The sequence below is a fragment of the Marmota flaviventris genome, chromosome 9 (assembly GCF_047511675.1).
Source record: "Marmota flaviventris isolate mMarFla1 chromosome 9, mMarFla1.hap1, whole genome shotgun sequence".
Taxonomy (NCBI): domain Eukaryota; kingdom Metazoa; phylum Chordata; class Mammalia; order Rodentia; family Sciuridae; genus Marmota; species Marmota flaviventris.
The window spans coordinates 47,418,830-47,439,967 of NC_092506.1; the positions used below are offsets into that span (position 1 = coordinate 47,418,830).

At 34.2% G+C, this 21,138-nt stretch overlaps 1 protein-coding gene across 6 annotated transcripts in view; it reads left to right on the forward strand.

Moving 5' to 3' along the window:
* The window catches only part of Sox6 (SRY-box transcription factor 6), a 577,529-nt gene that overhangs the window by 382,453 nt on the left and 173,938 nt on the right, over positions 1-21,138 (forward strand). For all 6 annotated transcript variants that reach the window (XM_071616371.1, XM_071616370.1, XM_071616368.1 and 3 more), the window contains 2 exons: positions 2,648-2,820; positions 5,870-5,938. In XM_071616371.1, coding sequence (XP_071472472.1) covers positions 2,648-2,820; positions 5,870-5,938 — 242 coding nt within the window. The remainder of the gene's footprint in view (positions 1-2,647; positions 2,821-5,869; positions 5,939-21,138) is intronic.

Sequence of the window (21,138 nt, forward strand, 5' to 3'; positions counted from 1 at the left end):
AAATTAGATCTTTATGGTTATACATTGACTGTCTTCATGATTTGAAGTTGACTCAGATGGTGCAGTTCTGTAAATCTAACTATGCATATTTATTAGCAGTGGACTAGCCACTGCATTTGTAGACTACACTTTAAAAAGAAGAGGCTAGGAAGTCATTTCTATATTATCCTTAGCTTCTGTGTTTCCCATGTAGAGGAGGAAGGGCAATAAATCAAAGATAATTGAAAAGACGTTATTCTCCCATGTTCAGGTAGGAGAAGAGAAAATTATCCAATCTTTACTGGGAAATCTAAATATCATATTCAATTCTTGTATTGACCCTTTCCCAAATGTCCAGTGGAAGCTCTTTATTAATAGGGCAATAAAGTATAGAAACTACCCTAGTATCTAATAAGCCTTCTCTTAACCCACCTTATATTGATAGGTATAACAAGAAAATTAAATGTAGATTAGAATACTGCACAAAATATATGTAATAAAAAGTGCCCATATTCCATTTACCTCATAACTTTTCAATCACCCCCACCACATCACAGCCAGAATGACCACATTACTCTTGCTTAAAATACTTTAGCTGTTTTAAATTATTAGAATTCAAAACCCCACACATCCCCGCCCCCAACATACACAGAGGTCCTCTGCCTATATTGTTTGCTCCTCCTGGAAAGTTCCTTGACCACCAGCCACCCTCCAATAATCCTTTTTTTCGGTTGTAATTCCTTTACCACAGCAATGTTCATATTTTCTAGAAAGCTCCTCAATCAAGCCACTCTCCAACTCTTTGCCTAGCTAACTCCTATTCATTCTCCTCTTTATTACTTTTTCAGGTTACCTTCCTTGAAATTGGGCCTTCCAAACTTGGTTAAAGCTCCTCCAAAATATTTGTCTTGTCTTTAATTCTTATTTTAATTGTAGTGTACTTTTATACCTATGGTTACTTGATATTATAGTACCTGACCCACAGTTACCATTCAGGATATATTATAGAATTAAAAATTAATGAAATAAGTAAACAAATACATTTTTTGTCTTGTATCTTCTTGTTCCTGTATACATTGACATGTACATTAGTGAGCTTCTCAATGGTTTTGAAGAGATTTTATAATCTCCTTAGGGAAACTGCTTTTACATTTTTGTGATTTAATGATTCTGGATCAAGAAGTTTTCCTTTTACCTATTGCTGTAGTAAAAACACATTTTAGTCAATTCTGGAGCTAGAAAGAATATCTGGTTACCAGCCTTGTTACAGTATTTCTTTCCTTTTCAGGGGAATATGCTTTCTAACTTCTTGCTATTTTTCTTTTCTTTGAATTTTGATTTTAGGTACTCTTTTATCTCAGTGGTTTTATAAAAGGATATAGATAGCTCTTTTATTTTAAGGACCTGGGTTGACATTAATAATCCCAAGGTAGCTTCTTTGCCAAGATCATCCTTATTTTGTGGGAAACATGCACTAGCCAAATGCTAGCCAACATCCTCTGAAGATAAGTTTTCTCCTTGGGGCCATTCATAATTAAAATATTTTTAGCTTCTCAGACTGTTCTGCTGCTTTCTTAACAGGAATAAGGAGGGTTTCATAAAGAGGTTGGAAGTCTTCCTTCCACATATACAAAAATTGGCAATCTTTGTCCCCTTTGACAGCTAGTGGCATCTTTCTGAAAAGCTTTCAAATCATAGATCATTTCTTCATAATGAAACCTGTGTGGCTCAAATACAGTAGGTTGAAATTCTTATCTTATGCTGCAGTAAAATGCTCTAATTTAGATTCACAAAAGGATTCTGTACCCTTTACTTAGGAGAGCTGTGCAATTTGTCTATAAAAAGACTGTTCAGCACCATTAGTGCATACCATAAGTGTTCAGCAACATCATATTCATTAAACAGTATATCCTTATGCATAACCTTTTCAACCTCGAAATGTGGTTTTTTTTTTTTGAAGAATGATGAATGGCAAAGGGGTGAGAGAGCCCCCCAAGCAACATTGTGGTCTTTAAGAATGAACTTGGGGACTTTAGCTTGATCCCTTCGTAGGGAAAAAAAAATCACATTCAATCCCTTCTTACCTGAGGCAGTTTTTATTCTCAGTAGAACTCACTCCATGATCAAGAGATTGACCCCTGACTTCTGAACTTCAGACACGTCTTTGAACAATAGAGAAAAATTGAGGGCAATGACCATAAAATTCCTTAAAAACATTTGTTAAGCACCTCCAATGTCTTAGCTATTGATACTGTGTTAGTTGCTAAGGATAGAAGTGATTATGGAATGCTAATATAATTCATAGTTGCAGACCTTTGGTGATGAATTTATAGGTTTCCTAGCTTGGTCAGATAGATTGAGGGTAGTGTGGTAGAAAGGAGAGAATATGGTAGATATTTATGCTTTACTTTTGTTTTTAGAGGTAGAGGGGAAGATTACATTAGAATTTTATGGTGACAGTAGTTTTTCTTGGCAGGGACAATGATGAACCCAGCATTCATTCCATTGCTATAATTACCCTGTGGCATTCCTGAGCTCACAATAGTTTATAGTCATTGTCCTAGATCTTCAAGTGTCTAAGGGAGTCCCTTTCTAAAATCTGCCTTTTTCCCTGATTCCTTCAGATATTCCTCAAGCTTGTGAAGATCTCTTCTCACTTCCATTTTAGGTACACCTGAGAGCCTGGCAGAAAAAGAAAGGCAGCTCTCCACCATGATTACCCAGCTGATCAGTTTACGGGAGCAGCTCCTGGCAGCGCATGATGAACAGAAAAAACTGGCAGCCTCGCAAATTGAGAAACAACGGCAGCAAATGGACCTTGCTCGCCAGCAGCAAGAACAGGTGAGCCCTGCAAAAGGAGCTGCCGAACTAGGGATTTGGAATGTGCCAAGCTCAGAGAGTAGTCACATTGATTGCTTTATTTATTGTAAGCTTTCTTCAAAGAGTAAAAAAAAAAAAAAAATTAAAAAGGAAAGAGGAAGGTAAAAAGGAAGCCTTCTGGAAGTCTACAATCTTCAGGAAAACTGAGGAGATTTGTGGAAAATAAAGAAAGGCATCATAGCAACAGGGCTAACTAACTTAGATAATATACTGTTTCAGAAGGTTTGGATTTGACTAATTACTCAGACATACTCTTTCTTATAGGCATGGCAGGTAATCCCAATGTAGTTAAATTGTAGGTAAGTGACTTCTCTGGGCTTTACTTTTAGCCAGTAAAAGGGACTTCCGTTCTAGAAAAACTTTGAGGATCTTTTGGCTCACTGATCCAATGATTTTTCTCTGGCTTTGAAGCTAGTGTGAACATATATCATGGTTTGCTCCAAATATCCCTGGTTTATGCTTGTTTTCCAGGATAGTTATTAATGCCCTACCCCTTTTCACTAAAGTTATCTTTGTTTGGATAATAAATCACATGGCCACTATTTATAGCATAGGTAAATCATTAAAAACAAATTAGCACATGGTTCCTAAAAGAATTCAACTTGATTGACTTAGAAATAAAAGCAAAGAAAAAAATAGCAAAGTTTAAATGTATATCTTTTAAAAAATAAATCACTTTCCCAAATGTTTTTCTTGTCTCATAGAGTACATTAAGCTAACAACAATGATCCTATAGAGTAGTCCCTGATGCTTTAGATCATACAGACCCAAATTAATGTGCAGTTTTTAGGAATCTGACATTATTACTGGAATTATCTTTTCAGTTAAATGTATTTTATAGGGGTATATAGAGCAATATATGCTCTGTTGATTTTAATGAGTTGTGACGTCTGGTATTTTATATGCTTGAATATTTGCCCACATGTAGGAATATGGACTCAGCCCCTAATGGAAAATAACATAAAGGAACACTGTAAAAAATCAGAAGTTAGAATGTCATTTAGCCATCCAGAGATGACACAGTAATTAACTATTGACACTTGTGAATAAGCTAGCACAAATTAATCTTGACACATTTGCAGACGAGTGATATCTTACAGTGAACACTTTGTAATTATATTTCAAAATGAAAATTAAATGACACTTAAAACTAGGTTGTCATGCTCAATGAAGCGAGCATGTAGCTCAACCGATTGGCAAATAAAATTCAGAATTTGAGCCACATGGTGCTTATGTACCATACTTCACTGTGTCAAACCCATACGTCTAGAGTGGATGATAGTAATTGCACTGTGGTGTTTTGGATGCATTTCTATGCAGCACTTTATCATTTAGGAGGGGCCATCAATATTAGATGCCTAGTGGTGTTTCACTAGTTTGCTAAGAAGAAATAAATATTCAAAGGATCCAGCATCTATACCTGGAGCTGCAGAGTGAGTTGTCCATTTCTGATTTGAGTAGTGACAAGCAGAGTGGGCTGTTCCAACCTGATTAAATACTGTTTCCATTTTGTCTATAAAGCTTTGGTAAGGAGTAGCTCCATTTCTCAAACTGAAGTCTATGTCAGGAGTAGCTTTTCCACACATTCCAGTATGAGCCAGTTATTGCCAGAAATCAGAAAACAACATCTGGGAGCAGACTGCTATATTGTGTCATTTTACACTGAATGAGATGTGTTTGGGGCATTCCCCCTGCATTAGGTTAGAGAGTCAAAAAAGTTCCGGAAGAATATAGCTGGGGCCTGGGACTGATTTACATCTTCACTTCCAGCATATCTTATTCTAGAACACTGGCTTTTGGAATAAGAAGAAATGAAAAGACAAGACTTTAGCACTTGCCTACCAGGCTCCACTAAACCAAATTCTTCAATAAGTGTTCTTTGGCCACTTTTCTCTCTGGCTTTGGTTAGCAGTGAGTATGTTCCAAATAAGGAGCATCTCCCTGGACTTCAAACTGTAGCAGCTCCATTTCAGAGGCAATAAGCAGCCTGATGCCTAACTCATGCTTCGTAGTAAACACCATTATGCTAAGGACCTTGTTTGCCCTCCTGAGGGGCAGATTCTTTCTTCTTACAGGGCTTGCATTAAATGGTTAATATTTGTTTGTTAGAGCAGATAATATGTTAAGATGTTGAATTAGATTGTTGGGTGAGGCAAAAAGAATGTAAAACCTATATGTGGATCCTTTACTGTAAAATAAGCATAGTCCCCTGGAAAGAATAAGTGGATAAATGTTAAATTACAGCTGTTTCAAATGCTTTGCAGATACATATAACATCAACAGAAAAACTAAACATTTTTAAACTCTTTTTTGGGAAGGTACCAGTGATTGAACTTAGGGGCACTTGATTACTAAGCCACATCCCCAGACCTTTTTTTTTTTAATTTTATTTAGAGACAGAGTCTCACTGAGTTGTTCAGCACCTCGCTTTTGCTGAGGCTGGCTTTGAACTTTTGGGCCTCCTGCCTCAGCCTCCCAAGCTGCTGGGATTATAGGCATGCACCCTGCACACAGCTAACATTTTTTAACTCTTTACAATGGCAATATTTGACAATATTTCTAAGCATATCAGTGCTAAAGATCTTTCCATCATAAAAGGTTTCTTCAAAGTAGATGATATTATACAGTAATAGAAAGCTTTTTCTTGTCTTTGCTTACAGATTTTACTTTTTACACCCAAATTAAACTCTTTAGAACAATGTGGCCAGAGTTTTCCTGTCCTTATAAGGATGGAATTTCCAAAGTCCCATGATATCAAACTAACCAGTACAGATATAGGTGAATTGCTCACAAATATAATACAAGGGGTGGTTTTCACCTATAGATAGAGAGATAGCACCTGTTCCAAAATGTTTCTTTTTTCAACTTTCTGATTCTGCCTCTCATTTTATAGGAATTCTTTCACATAGAGGTGCAGTAAAGCATTCCTGTAATTCCAGGAGAGATACCTGAGGTAATGGCAAAGGTGTAAGCATTTCATTTTAACTTAATGAAACTTTATTTCTGATAGATTGCAAGACAACAGCAACAACTTCTGCAACAGCAGCACAAAATTAATCTCCTGCAGCAACAGATCCAGGTCAGTGTATTTTATTACTCTTGTCTGATTATACTTACATACTTTCCTCCTTGAAAATGGAATTTAAAATGCTGCAAATGCACCCTTGCCTTATAAACAGCACCAATAGGGTTGTTATTCAAGGATGCAGTACACAATTATGTAAGTGGATGTAAAAAATATTGACTAGGTGGTGGTCAAAGCATTCTTATGTGATGTGTAAGCAGAATAAACCTTATCTTTTTCTTCTTCTGCCATTTGCCTAAAAACAACCAACTGGAAATCTTCTTGGTTTTCAAGGCAGCATACAGATGCTACTTTTATTGTCACAAATTATTTTCTCCTTTGTGTTTTATTATGTAATAATACCATGGAGAGAAGCTTACTTTTATTTACTTGTTAGGATCGATTTGGCCAGTTATGAGAAGAATCTGGGAAAAGACTGTTAATAATTTATTTGTTCCTGAACAAATATTAACTGTGTTCCTTCTAGATGCTGAGGGAAAATAAAGGTTAATGAATAATAGTCTGTCTTCGAGGAGTTTACAGTCTAGAAAGGAAGAAAAACTTGTTCCTGAATACTTATAACTTAATTTACAGAGTTTCTTTTTCTTGTGGCCCTGTAAAACTACTTAGATCACAATTACAATAGTCTGAGAAGGGAAGATGATGGTCTGATTTCTGTCATTCCTTTACATACTAATTAATTCAACTAATAGCTACCTGAGATAAGTGAGAGAAGTGGTTTCTGTTTCTGAGTAGGAATAGTTGTGTGCGTTCTCAAAAGTCCTAGAGCAAGGAACTGTTTGGTGATTAATCCTCAGGAATACTGATTCCAGAGTTATACTTACCAGAGATTGTTTTTTCTCTTTGTTGCTGTATATTTTTCTAACCTACAATAATCTGTGATTTAACCTATTTGGGCCAGCATAATCTGAATTAGATTATTTCTTTTCTTAAGGTTAATATCATGCCTTGCTGTAATTTAAAAAATCAAAAGCATAAAGTCATAGTTTAATCTTTTACCTAATTGATGAACACCAGTGATTTTTAACTCAGATTTTTGCTTCATTTTGTTAATAGTCATTTTTAGTGTTCCAGGTAGTAGTTACTGAAGTCTACTTCAGTACTTTTACCTAATTTGGCTTTTTGCCCAGCCAACTTCACTAGTAGGTTTTAGTCAATTTTTGTTTGTTTGTGCTCTGATTCTATAGTCCACACTAAAATTTATGTGTTTCAAAATAAAGAGTCCAAATAAGGCAACATAGAATGTCTTTGTCATTTGTGATGGTCAGTCTCTACAATTAAATCCTGAAATAATTTCTCATCCTGATATCGCTTTTATGACTCATGCTGAGATCCTTAATTAAATAACTGTCCAGGCGTTCCCTTCTTCTACCCTTATTAAAAATTTCAGTGTATTTCCTACTGTTAAGGTCAAGATTTTTAGCCTGTAGCTTCCTACATTTTTCTCTAGATTCCTCCCTAAGAACTCAGTAGGTGTTAAATAACATAATCATTTAGTTCTCTGTGTCTTCTATTTGCAAAGCAGGATGGAAGAAGTTTCCAGAGATATTCTTGTATCAGTTAATTATTATTAATGTTTTTACTCCCTCTTTATTACTTCTTTACTTATTTCTACTATATTTTATTTCTTAGTCTAGTATTGTTTGTATTGACTGGCTGTCTTAATTGATGTTTTCCTGTGGTATACTGAGAACCTCAGATGAATGGCAACCAGTTCAGATTATTTTTATAAAATATTATTAGTATTTATTGATCATGTACAATTTTATAGTTATAACTTGACTGCATGCAATTGATATCTTCTTCAGAAGACTACAGAATATGATCTTAAAATATTCATCTGAATGTTCAATTTGAGAAAACAGGAATAATTTTTTTTCAAGTTTTTTAATAGAAGCTTTTTAATAGAAGTTTTTTAATAGAATAGTCAATGTCAGAGTTACATTTATGTTAGAAAATGGGACTCTTTATAACAAGAGTTTATATTTTAAAAAAATAAGATGAAGCAATAAGACTATATTTATAGTTCACTCTGTTCTGAGCAACTGCTTCATGACTTATCTTGTCAGTATTTATCTTATCAGTATGAGACCATTCAAAGAATTTTTCAAATGCTGAAAAACACTCCTTATACAAACTTATTTATCTCTGACACTTACAAAGCAGGTTTTACTATTTAGATGTTTAGTTATTTTATTTTTTGAAAGTGGAATAAGTTAACTATAGTTTCAAATATGGTTTTTGACAAGTCACAGATGTGATCAAATTTAGGGGAATTATTGTTGGGCTAATTTTAGTGTAGTTTTTGAACAACATATGAAAGTTAAGGAATGCTTCAAACATTCTTTTCCCCAAGAAAGAAGCATCTCCAATCTGAAAACAAAACAGGGAAAAAAAAGCAAAATGATTAAAAATGAAACTTAATTTCTCTTCTAAAAACAAATGAAGAAAAAAATGTAAGCAAGTTTGATATTTTTTTTTCTTTTAAAATCATGAGTGCTAGAATCTATTAGCTACCATGGTCAGCAAGAATAAGCTATGGCAATTGGTTATGGGTCATGAGTATCAGGTGGTAACATTCAAGATTGTTCTTCTGGTTTAGAATGCTGACTTCTAAATTAGTACTGTTTTTTTTTTTCAATTTGGTAAGCTTTAATAGAAAGAAAGGAAAGAGTGTCTAGTCTCTTGTAACAACTGCACACAAACACATCATGTTCTATTACAATGGATACAAATGAAAACCTGAATGGTTTACACATATTGAAAACAGTATTTTTCATTAGAATTAGAAAAAAAGCATAATTAAGGTAGCATTGTAAAAGTCACCATACTTATTTTGTTTGCAATCATACAAAACTTATATGTGTAGTTGAAAATAATTTTATTCATATTTTTTCTCCCTTGAGTATGAATTTTTAATGTAATTTTGCCCACATAAATTCTAAACTTTTAAAGAGATACTTCTAAGACCATGTAAGGTGTGTTGAACAAGTATGATTAATGATTGTGAGAACTATTTTCATGAGTTTTTTTTCCATTTAAAATATCATGATAATAATTTAAATTACTATTAAAATATTTTAATATTAACAGATCTTTTAGGAGGCTGTTTAGTTTGTGAATTCAAATCCCTGTTTTTGCTTTGGGGAAAATGGGAATTCCTCTAATTTGTTCCATATTAAATAATTCTCCTGGTGTGGAGCCCCAAAAAGTTAGGCTGTTTTTTATATTTCCAGGACAGAAATAGCACAATTTTTATCAAGTCTATGAAAAGCAAAATAATAGGTCAAGGAATATGAATCCTTGAAGTTAGGAATATCATTTTTTGTGTTATAATTCCAAAGAACAGATATCTGCTTTAGTAATTTTATTCTCCTTTTCCTGCCCATTGTATAAAGTAACTTGCCAATATTTCAAAACATTTTATTTATGTGTTATATTAACTGGCAAACAAAATTCACTTTTAATCCATCAGATAGTTAAAAACAGATTGAAGCATACTTATAGTATTTTAATCAACTATTAAATTATAGACTATTTTAAGGAAAACAATGTTTTATAAATCCTGATTTCTTTATTAATGCATGTATTTATTCATCTAACTTGATTTGACCATGTCATGCTTGAATCTAGAGAAGATATTCTTCACGGACACAATATACCACATTCTTTGGTTTCTATAGTATGTCAATAGGACTACATTTAACAATGGCATTTTACAACTAGAACTTAGTCTTTCAAAAGAATTCAGCTCATTAAAATATCTCTTTGAGAAACCTACTTTTTCAGGGATGAATGGTATTATCCAATCATTCATGTTTCTTCAGACCCCAGTTTTAGAGTTATTCAAGTAACTTGCATTTTGTGTTATCCAGACAGTATCCTCTTCTCACATGTGAACACCAGTCTCCTAAGAATGGACTGATGGTTGGGATTTCATTTGGGCATTTGGTCTTCTGGGCCAGCCCAATGATTTTTGTCACTTTGTACACATACATCTTTTTGAGTATTATGATGAGCCTTGAAATTGCTATCTCTGTTTTCTCTATGATTAATATACAACATTCACTGTCCTTCCCTCATCTTCTAATACATTGAATGGCAAATTCAATCTGTTGAAAGCCTGAACCAATGCCATTGCTGCTTCTTTGCAGATATTCTTTTTTTTAAATGCAATATATTTATTTTATTTATTTTATGTGGTGTTGAGGATTGAACCCAGTGCCTCGCACGTGGAAGGCAAGTGCTGTGCCACTGAGCCACAACCCCAGCCCTGCAGATACTCTTTATCTTTACAAAAAAATTTTTCTTTTAAATTCTACACACTGCTTGTTTACTTCTCCCCAAACCAGTTGAGCTTCATTTTGTCTTAAGAGTATATGAATATTTTTCACATATAGTGTTTTCTATATTGATTGTAATATATTTGTGTGCTTTTGGTATATTTTGTGTGTTTGTATGTCTGCCATGTGATAAAGCACCATTAAATATGTAGAAACATTTAATTCCTGTGTAGTAACCAGAGAGATGCTAATATTATAAGCAAGGAAATGACTGTTCTTAAACAATTGAACAAAGTCATTCAAGATGTACCCTCATCTTTTAAGAAGATAAACCTTGCCTTTTGTTTCCTTCAATATGATTAACTGTAGGCATTTCAGGTATTTGCTGGGAAGAATAAAGGACTACCTTTTTATGTGAAGTAGTTGTCTGAAGATCAGAAATAATTACTTTGTACATTAGCCTTCATGGCCTGCTTGACCTGGTTAATTAATTTTTTGCTACCATAATAATAATAGATATATATTTGAAGATATGTTTTATCGTTAAGCATCTAATTGACCTCTAATTTTAGGAGTTGAACCTTCCATTTATTGTCTTTCGGAGATGGCTGGAGCAGCCAAGGGAAAAGCTGAAGCCAGTCAGGAGTTGACTTCCAGACTCATGCAATCCTTATCTTAGGTTATATCTCTTTGCTAATTGTATTTAGCGTTGATAAACAAAAGGCAATTACAGTGCTCCTGTTTTGGCTCTAGTGAATAGTCTTTTTTGTATGTTATTGATCAGGTAATGGATCTCCTTCCAAAAGCTTCTGAAAAGGACCAAATAAACCCATTGAAAGTAATTTGATACTTCTATTGGCACTGTACATTATCTGATACTCTTTTGCAATAAAATGAGTGTTATAAACAAAGCTTAGAAGTCTAGGATTAGCCCCCAGCTTCAGCAAGCCCTTAAAATATTTTGTAATTCTATCTTCAATCATGAATTAGCCAGGAAAAACAGACCCTCTCTCTTCTCTTCATTTCTCTGCTGTATGCTGGTTTTAATTGCCCACAGGCAAGCTGTTGTGATCTTCCTTGGAAGTTTAAAACCAAGATAAAAATGCAAATCTAATTATTTCTTTTATGTAATCTAATTAACTTTTTAAGTAATGATAGATGCTCTATAGCCTGCTTCAAACATTTTAATAATAAAGTTTCTGGATTATAAAGAATAGGTAATGCTGCTATAATTTATGAATAGTAGCAGGCATACAGTTTCCAAAATTACAAATTCTTTTCATGGATTAAAACTCCATATTAATCATGCTAGATTGTTGTTAAAGTTGGAATGGCTCTAGAAATAAGAAAGGACCCAACCAGATCCCATGGGCTACTGCATGGTAGATACCTGTTTTCCAGTTGTGGCCTTATTACAAAGGTCTTATTCAATGAACCAAAACCTGAAGATGAATCTCAATGCTTGTTCTTCAACCATTTCAGTCCTTTCTACCTTACTGTTTATTCTTTATCTTATGTCCCAAATCAGTCCACAGATCTCTCCCAAATCATAATACTACATATTCATGAAAACCAAAGTCTCCTCTTCTTTCTGGAATTAAAGTGGGCAGTGTCTTCCCTCTTCAGAGGCAGGGCAGGATGTAGCAGAATGGAACAGATGGTTCAACCAATCTTCCAGGGGGTAAAATGTCTTTCTTCTATTTGTTCTTGTTTGAGGACTCAGTTTAATGTGAGTCTTTAGTATCCTTCTAGGATATACTAACCACCCCCGTCACCCCAGGGTATATAAGAGAGTGAAAGTGAGAGAGCTTGAGTAAGTGAGAACTAGAAAATCATGGCAGTCTCAGAGCCTTGGAGGCAATAGTAGCTAGAATCTACATAAATATAACATTTTCTTTTCATGATTACCTTTATTTTCTGTTTATGAAAAATGATTTTAGTTTTCCATTTGAGGTAGTTATATAATAATTCTTTAGGAAATAAGTATATTTAATATTTTTATATTTTATGAAAGAGTCAAAAACCTTAAACAAATAGTAGTTAGATATTTGGGTATGGCAAACATTATGAAGACAGTCCTTCATTGTTGGACTTTTGGGAAACCAAAAGCATGTTACGCTTAGATGCATCATTTAAACTCCTCATGAACCTCATTCACTGCTTCTAGAGAGGGGAGGTAGTGACTCCTGTTGAAGAACAATACAATAAGATTATCATAAAGCTGTATTTAAAAATTACTGTTAATCTGTTTTTTCTACCTTTTATTGGAATTAAAATATCCATTCTTTTTATAAAGTAATGGTGATAGTAGATGGCATCTACTTTATTTCTTTCTTTTCCAGTAGTTATATTATGTAAAAAAACTCTCTAATATATGTCTCCACTTTTGTTTTTCTTTGGAATTTTATTAGTCCATGATACACAAAATTTGAAAACTCTTACTCTAGTCCAAATCCTTTACTTTACAGAAGGAAATTGAGGCATAGACCACAGACTTGTCCAAGCTTTTATTAAAAACCGGAATATTGTTAGCACCACAAATGGGACTCAAATTTCTTGATGTCAGGTCTAGGACAGTTTTTGTATTCCAGGTTGGGTCTCAATTCATCTTTCTGTGGCTTAGATAAATATTAGTGCACTTCAGTTTACTATTTTATAAAATGTGGATAATACCTAACATCTAAAATCTCATTGTATTCACTACCCTTAAGTGGAAAAATATTGAAGATTTGCCATTAGACTCAGTTTCTCTCTAAGAACTACTACAATTATGGCATATACCCACCATGAAAAACATAACAAAAGAATATAACTGGAATCTTTTTCTAGTGCTACCTTCTCCAAGTGGCAAAAGTGAGTATGAGTAACAGTTTCAATGGCAATGATTCTCAACTTTGATTTTAACCACCTGGAAGCCTTTTAAAAATACTAATCCCAGACGGATGTAGTGGCACAGGCCTACAATCCCAGCAGCTCAAGAGGCTGAGGCAGGAGGATCCCAAGTTCAAGGCCAGCCTTAGCAATTTATCAAGACCCTAACCAGCTTAGTGAGACACTATCTCAAGATAAAAAATAAAAAGGACTGGAGATGTAGCTCAGAGGTTAGGAGCCTCTGGGTTCAATCTTTAGTAACAAAACAAAATGAAAGAAAACAAACAAACAAACAAACAAAAAACCCCAAATAGCAACAATGGAAAAAAAAATCCCACAAACTAATGCCTGGGTCCCATCCCAAAGATTCTGATTTCATTCATTTGGGGTTTAGTCCCAGCATGGGAACTATTAAAATTTTTATAGGAAATTCTAGTGGACAATCAGGATTGATACATACTGCTCAGTACAGGGTAATGAAGATTAAATGTGAATGTATCCTAAATTGGTTAGATTGACTCTTTCCCTGCTTGTCTGTGTGTCCATCCATCCATCTATCCATCCATCCATCCATTCATCAACCCATCCTAAGGATTAGAGTATAGCTTAAAAGTTCTTGAGCAGTTAAAATGTATGTTAGACTTTGGTCACAGCTATTTTACTTAATAGCTAGAAAGTTTATAATGGACCATGGTTTGAACAATTTAAATTATTTTATAATATCTTTATTTTTATTTACATTTGATTATACAAGGAAGATAAGATTGTATTTATTAGGTGTGTGTCTTTAGGATGAGATACATAACAAATGAAACATGATATTACAAAATAAATCAAAAACATTTTAGGAAATAAATTATCAGACACAATTTGACTTTTATATATCCAAACAGAATGAATTCTGACTCAGGACATCAATGTTATTTTTTTAAGTATTTTAAAAACATTTTCTATGAAATTGACTAAACCTTGACATCTGTGAGGAATGTATGAATCTGAATGAATTTTTAAATGAGATTTATACATATAATTAGAATATATATATAATTAAAAGTTTATTCAGATTCTTATAGATAATAAGACCTGAAATGTTTGAGTGTGTGCAGTTTCAGATTTGTATGGAACCAGCACAGGTATTGGAAGCAAATAAATCAGGGTATAAATTCCAGTTCCACTGCTTATTAATACTAATCTGTTTTGTCACTTACTAGCTGTGAGACAAGTTACATAATGTCTCTGAGCCTGCATTTCCTAATTCTTAAAAATTGATAATTATAGTACCTTACAGTAGTTTTGAGATTAGAAATAATTACTAGCCCCTAGAAAGTTCACAGTGCATATTATCTATTTGCCATCACTATGACTGTTTTTGTATGAGTAGGTCTGGAAACAATTTCAAAGTTCCTAATGAAGAAACATACGTGTACATATTTGATATGTGCATGTATATGCTTATTTGTGTCTATATATGCATGCATATTTAAAACCCACAAATTAGTCATATGAATATAGGATAATCCATGTGTGCACATATAATCAATTATTATCACCATGATAATCTAAAGAAAAAGAAAGAACAACAGTTTTCTCTGGCTGCCAAATCAGAGATATTTCAGTTGTCAGTGAGTGGAGAGTAAGGTTTATCAGGCACTCAGAAATGGTTGACTGAAAATTAGACAGAGCTGCCTGGAAATTGTACAAAAGGGATCATGACATTTTAGTCTGGAAAAACAGGGTCAAATTCTCACCTTTCACATTAAAATGGGTCTTGCTATTAGATCGATAGTGCTTGTGAAATTAGAAGGATAGTAAACAAACCTTTCCAATTTATTTTATAGCTTTTTAAACACAGATGAAGTTAGTTGATGTAGCAGCACAAAATGCAAAAGTCCTTCTTGTTTAAAATAAAGTTGTTCATATAAATCTTATGTATGCCATCTCCTGTAAGTCAAGCATTTGCCTAGCTTTTGTGAATTATGTCTATACTTAGAATTTAAGAAGTTAAACAGTATGCATACCAGACTTGAGAGATGGAAAATAAAAATTGATATACTGTGTGACACTTGATATAGCACAGGGAAATATCTTTTAAATGCTGAGGGATGTACTGACATAACCATTTTTAATTCACATATACTAACTTCCACTCAAAGTTATTAATGTTAGAGTCAGAGATTTTTACTCATTCAAAATAAAAGAAAATAAATGATGTAAAAGGCGTGATGTCTCCTGTGTGACATTGAATTAATTTTATCCACCACATAGTTCATTCAGAAAATTTAAAGTTTGTAATATTACACAATGAAAGTTAAGGGATTCACAGATCAGAAAAAGGATAGAGTCCATCCTCAGTCAGATTGCAGACTTGACTTTTGATATGTATACATTTCCGTGGAAAATTTTTTCTTAAAATGTCTGCAGAAAACTGATTTTAGTGCAGTTGGAAAGGGCTGTCAGCTGGGCTTACTTGGCTCCTGCTCGAATTAGTTGACAAGGTGGACAGACTATTCTAAGGAACTCCAACAGGTCAGACATTGTTTACTGAAATAGCATGATTCATTGGCTTCTCCTTATACAATATTTGGTTGTATTATACCTAGGATAAGGAAAATAATTTAAAAACTGATTTCAGTTCCACTTGATTGGCTAATAACTCCTGTCCCTTTTAGAAATTATGGTTATATTGGGAAGCAGTTTCCTAAATGGAATAAACATTCCTTATGCACTATTTTTCAGTAAAAGATGTAAGTCCTGAGTCATAGTTTCTCAAGTTGGATGTGGCAGAAATCATTTGTTAATGTGTAGAAAGTTAAATACAGGGCACTTTAGAATTTATATAATTATTTAATACTCAAAGAGGCAAAAACCTGAAACTTCAAGAAGAGGAAAGACCTCCAGCTGTTGATTCAGGTATTGTTTATCCTAAAGGACTTTTTCTTTTTCATTTTGTGACTGATAGACCAGTATTTCACTGAGAACTTTGAATGCCATGATAGCCTCCAAATAATTAATTGAATAGCTGGAATCTGGGGTTTGAAAGAATAAAATGGATATAGTGGTAGAAAAAATGCATCCGCAGTGAAAAAATGGTGAAGAGAAAGAAAGTGCATATGAAATAGAAAGCCATCACTTTATTTTGTGGTGAGCAAAGGAGGTTTGAGAAGAGGAAAAACTCAAGCTTTTCTCTCTGCCTTACTCTGTTTAATTCTTTATAATGCTTTGTTCAGACTTAGGTTTCTATGTCTATTGTTTAAAAGTGAGATAGAGGGGCTGGGGCTGGGGCTCAGTGGTAGCACGCTTGGCTAGCATGCGTGAGGCACTGGGTTCGATTGTCAGCACCAAAGACAAATAAATAAAAATAAAGGTCCATCAACAACTAAAAAATTATATGTTTAAAAAAAAAAAGTGAGATGGAGTTGAGACACCATTAGTTGACGTGGTATTCTCTGTCTTTGACAAAGCCTATTGAGGCAAGCAAAAGTGGGTTGACCATATTCATTATTAGGTTTTAGCTAACAGTTAGTCTTAGATGATTAGAGATACCAGATCAAATTCACAATAGTGGAACCAGTAGTTCACCACTGCAGGAATTCCAGCTCATTGCTGGACTGTCTATAATCCCATGGTGAAAACCAGGGCTCTTAAGCTTGGTTTCCTATTAAGATTTTCTGATTTAACTTTAATGTGGATCATCAGATCTGCTGGAGGGGACCTTCTCCTAGACTCCATCTTAGGATGGGAGTATATCCTTGGAACTCTTAAATTCCTATTGATCTCTTGTGCAAGAGTTCAGATTATGGTGGCCTAATAGAAGAGGTAATCTGAATTCTATGATGCAGTATCTTTCCTTCTCAGTAATTCTGAGCCATGATTGTAGAGATCCTGATTCATGATATACTGTATACATCAAGTGGTTATAAATACAATGTTCAAGGCAAATGTCTTGAAGTAGTAGAATTATAGTTAAATAAATTTTTCTTATTTTAGTTCAGTGTTTAAAAACATTGTTTTTATATAAGAAAAAATTAAATATTTTAAACATACATTAAAAGAACTCTAAAGCTTAATATTAAGAAACTTATTAAATTAACTGTTTATGGGCTGTTGTGGACTGTTGAATATGTTAATAAAAGTAATTCTTAATCATTTAGGACAATGTTTTCAGCACAATATTAAGCAGAAAAAAGAAAACCTATAACACAATAATGTAAATGCAGTAGGATCTTACCTTCATTAAAATAAGCACTAAGAATAGGACTGAAAGAGAATGCAGTGCTTTTATAATGGATTTTATTATTATTCAAGTTTTTAAAAAGGACTGGGCATCCATTCTTTCACTTTGCCATCACTCCTTAAATCACAAATAGTCCTTCTGGTTAATAAAAGAAAAAGAAAAAAAAACACCCAAGTCTCCAAATTGTTGGAAATAAATATGCAAAAATAGATATCTTGTGCTTTCGGTCTGTTTTACTGTTAGCTATACCTGTTTCTAACTCTTACTCATGCTCCCAACCAACTTTGCCTGCTTTTTTCAGTTAATTCAATAGATTTTTAAAGTTCTCCTTGGCTTAGAGAAGCCGCAGTTTCAAACCCAGGAAAAGAGGAGGTAGGGAGAAGATTACTGAATCAGCTGAACTTGTTCGAATTTCTGTGGAAGTTATGCAGCCCCAACTTGGAGACAAAGTGGTATTTAGAGGAGTAACATAAGATTAGATCAGTGACAGGAAGAAGCCTGGACCTGGACTCAGGATGTCTGTGCCTAGTCTTTGTTCTGCTACTAACTACATGTCTTCTGGCAAATGATTCTTCTGCCATGTATTTAGAATAAGGATTCTAAAGATTATCAGTAAAATTCCTTGAAACTCTGACCTTGGATTCTGGATGGTAGGAATGGACTCTGACCCTAGAAAAAAGGAGGGAGTGGTAGATATCATTGCCTACAAAACTTGAAGGCAAACATCAAGTTTGACCATAGCATAAGCCGTGTCTACTTAGGCGAAATTATGAGGTCCAATATGTCTTCCCTTTGTGGGGTACTGTGATGGCTTCTAATGCTTACCACATGAAATGATGGCTGCGGAGGATTTTTAGAAAAACACATTTAGGAAGAGGGTCTATAAATACCTGCTTTCAGGCTACAGCAAACACATTTCTGCAGCCAATGACCAGCTCCTGGCATTAGGGCTATATAATGGAAAGGGTGACACAAACTTAATTTATTATTGCAAGTAAAATATTATAATTTTTGGAAAAAAATCCTTAAAGTTTTTCTAAGGTATTAATTGCAGGAAATTACAGCATATCCTATTGAAGTATGTCAGTGGCAAATATAGCCTGTAACACCTTTTCCTAGTCTCTCTTATTTTTACCTGAGAGTATTTTCATTTGAAAAGAGATGTGTTAAGCGACTGGGACTTTGTCTAATGGTGGGGGTAGTGCTGAGAGGGGTTCAGACTATCTGAAAACAATTAGGCTGTGAAGGGGAAACTTCTTGATTGTGCTTCCTAGAATGGGATTCTTGCTTGAAGGATACTGTTGAGGTTGATATTCTTTGGGCCATTTCCTCATTTCTAACTAGTTCAGTTTCATCTTCTAGTACCAATAAATTTTCCAACTACAATTTATTTATTGGGTTGTAAGATAAAAAATGAGAGAATTTCATTTCTGATGTGTGGTAGAGCTTAATATGGTTTTCCGATTTCCTCCCATTTTGTTTGAAGTAAATAGGGTAATTACTCACTAAAATTCTAATATCTTTCAGGGCTTTAGGGATGAATCTAAAACAGAGCCATATAATGTTTTATTTAAGCAAATCCATGTTCTTATTAGGCAGTTCACCTTAATGTCATTTTTTATAAATAAACTTTGTTTTATTTTTTCAAGGGTTATTTAATTAATTTTGTTGTACTACCACATTCTGACATCTGCCTCTGCTAAGGCCTGCAGGATGTGATTTGTGGCTTAAAAATGAAAATAATTTGTTATTTGAAAAATGATAAATCATTCGGGAATGATACATAAATATGAATGTAAAAAGAGTCTGATGCACTTCTATTTCAGTTTGTTTCTCCTAGGCTGAGGCATATATATAAGTTATCTGTGTTTGCTTAGTGTTTGTGCCAGTTGCATATCTGATTAATATCTAACTAGATATGAATGAAACTGATTCTGAAGAAACTGCTGCCTTGTTGGCTTCTTGGACTCTTTATGGTCCCCATTAATTGAAGGGCTTTATCATATATCCACCGGGTTGATCTGGTTTTACTTATCAAATCCAGATCTGCTTTTTCTCCCCCTGCTGAGTAGGGTGATGCTATGCTACCAGCTTCTTCTTATTTGGGGGTTCATGGCATCTTGAGAATTGAAGCTGTCAGCCCTGAAACTCCCAGTGTGTCCGTGGAAAGATTAACATTGCTAGAGTGAGCCCTTGGTAAATTTGCTCTACATGCAACACAGTCAGGTGAAGCAAGCATTTTACTTTTAAATGAAGTATTTATTTTAATAATTATCGACAAACATTCATTTCACCATAGCCCTTTTCTCCTCTACTTTGGATAAGAGTAGATCTAAACTGGAAGACTTTTAAAGTCTTAAAAGTCTCCATGTTTTCTCCAGGGGGAGAAGTAAGGGGATGAGGTGGGGGACAGTACACAGAAGAGTTCTACATAAATGGTAATGTGGTCTTTTCTGAAAAGAGCATTATATTTTCCTTGGAAATGAGAATGTATGAAGGGTATTTGGTTGGGTTTATAAGAAGGCCATTTCACTTTCCTAGTAAAAGGAGCTGGCTGTTAAGTAGTATTTCTGATCTCTGCCCTGAGAGAACATGTTGCCCTTGTGCTCCAAAGGGGCAGATGTCTTAAATTTGAATAGGACAGCAAGTCTGTACCATTCTGGTCCTTTACCATTTCAGTTGAGCCAGGGCTAGCTCCTGAGGCTAGGTTGAAAGCATTTGGGAGATGTACTGTCAGTTCACAAAATGAATGTTCTAATTATTAACCATAAAGTGTGGTAGAGATATTTGGGAAGAAATCTTAAGGAGATAACTCTGCCTTCATTTATGTTGATGATGTACATTTTCATTACCTTTTTGACTAAAGAAGTCTATTGCATTCTGAAGGGGAAAAAAAAGAATAGGAAGTCCTTTTTTTTTTTTTTTAACTAGCTGTGAAGTTGTATAAGAAAGAGAAAACACTTTGGAAAATGGTCAGAGCCCTTATGTATTAAGCACAGCAGATGAAATGATTTATTGGGTTTTATACACATTCTGTAAAGGGTAAGCATTGCTAACAGAATGAGTGGCAGCCTCTGGGAGCTGAACAGGCCCCAGGGACTAGTCTTTGTTCCTCTGGTCTTGACAGGCATGTGTCTCTGCTAAATGAGGGCTTAATTTTTCTCATATGTGAACAATTTCCAAGCCCAACAAAGGCAGCCAGGACTGGAGCTATTTAAAAGAACTAGCACAGGAGGAAGCATTCTTGAAGAAAGAGGATGCTAAAAGGCTAATTACTCACCATGGCTTAGCTACTATTTTTTTTTCCTACTCAAGGTTTATTAACATGGATCTACCACATTTTTTTTTTACATAAACACACATTAAAATTACAAGGGTATATTTTATTCTTTGTGAAATAGCCATTTGCTGATCTCTGCTCCTTGAAAAGAGGTACCCTAACAACAGTGCTGGTGAATATCACGGAATATTAATTCACTAGAGAGGGAGGGAGAGGCTAATAAACTCTGGATCTTTTCTGTCTCAAGTGGAAGGAATTTAAACTATTTATTAAGCAGCATCCTTGGCAACACTGTGAACTCTTTCTTTTGACAGTACTTGCCTAAAATGTGGAGGGGATCTTTACTTCAGCATTTTCTGTGGGTGTTTCAAACTATAATTATTTTAGTTTGTCTCAATTTCTGGGGAAAAATCCATATTGTTAAAGGGTCATATGTTGGAAACTATAGACATGTTTACATTTAAATCTTTATTTTAAAAGCCTTTGTAAACTGAATCATTTTTGCCTGTTGACTTGTATTATAGTC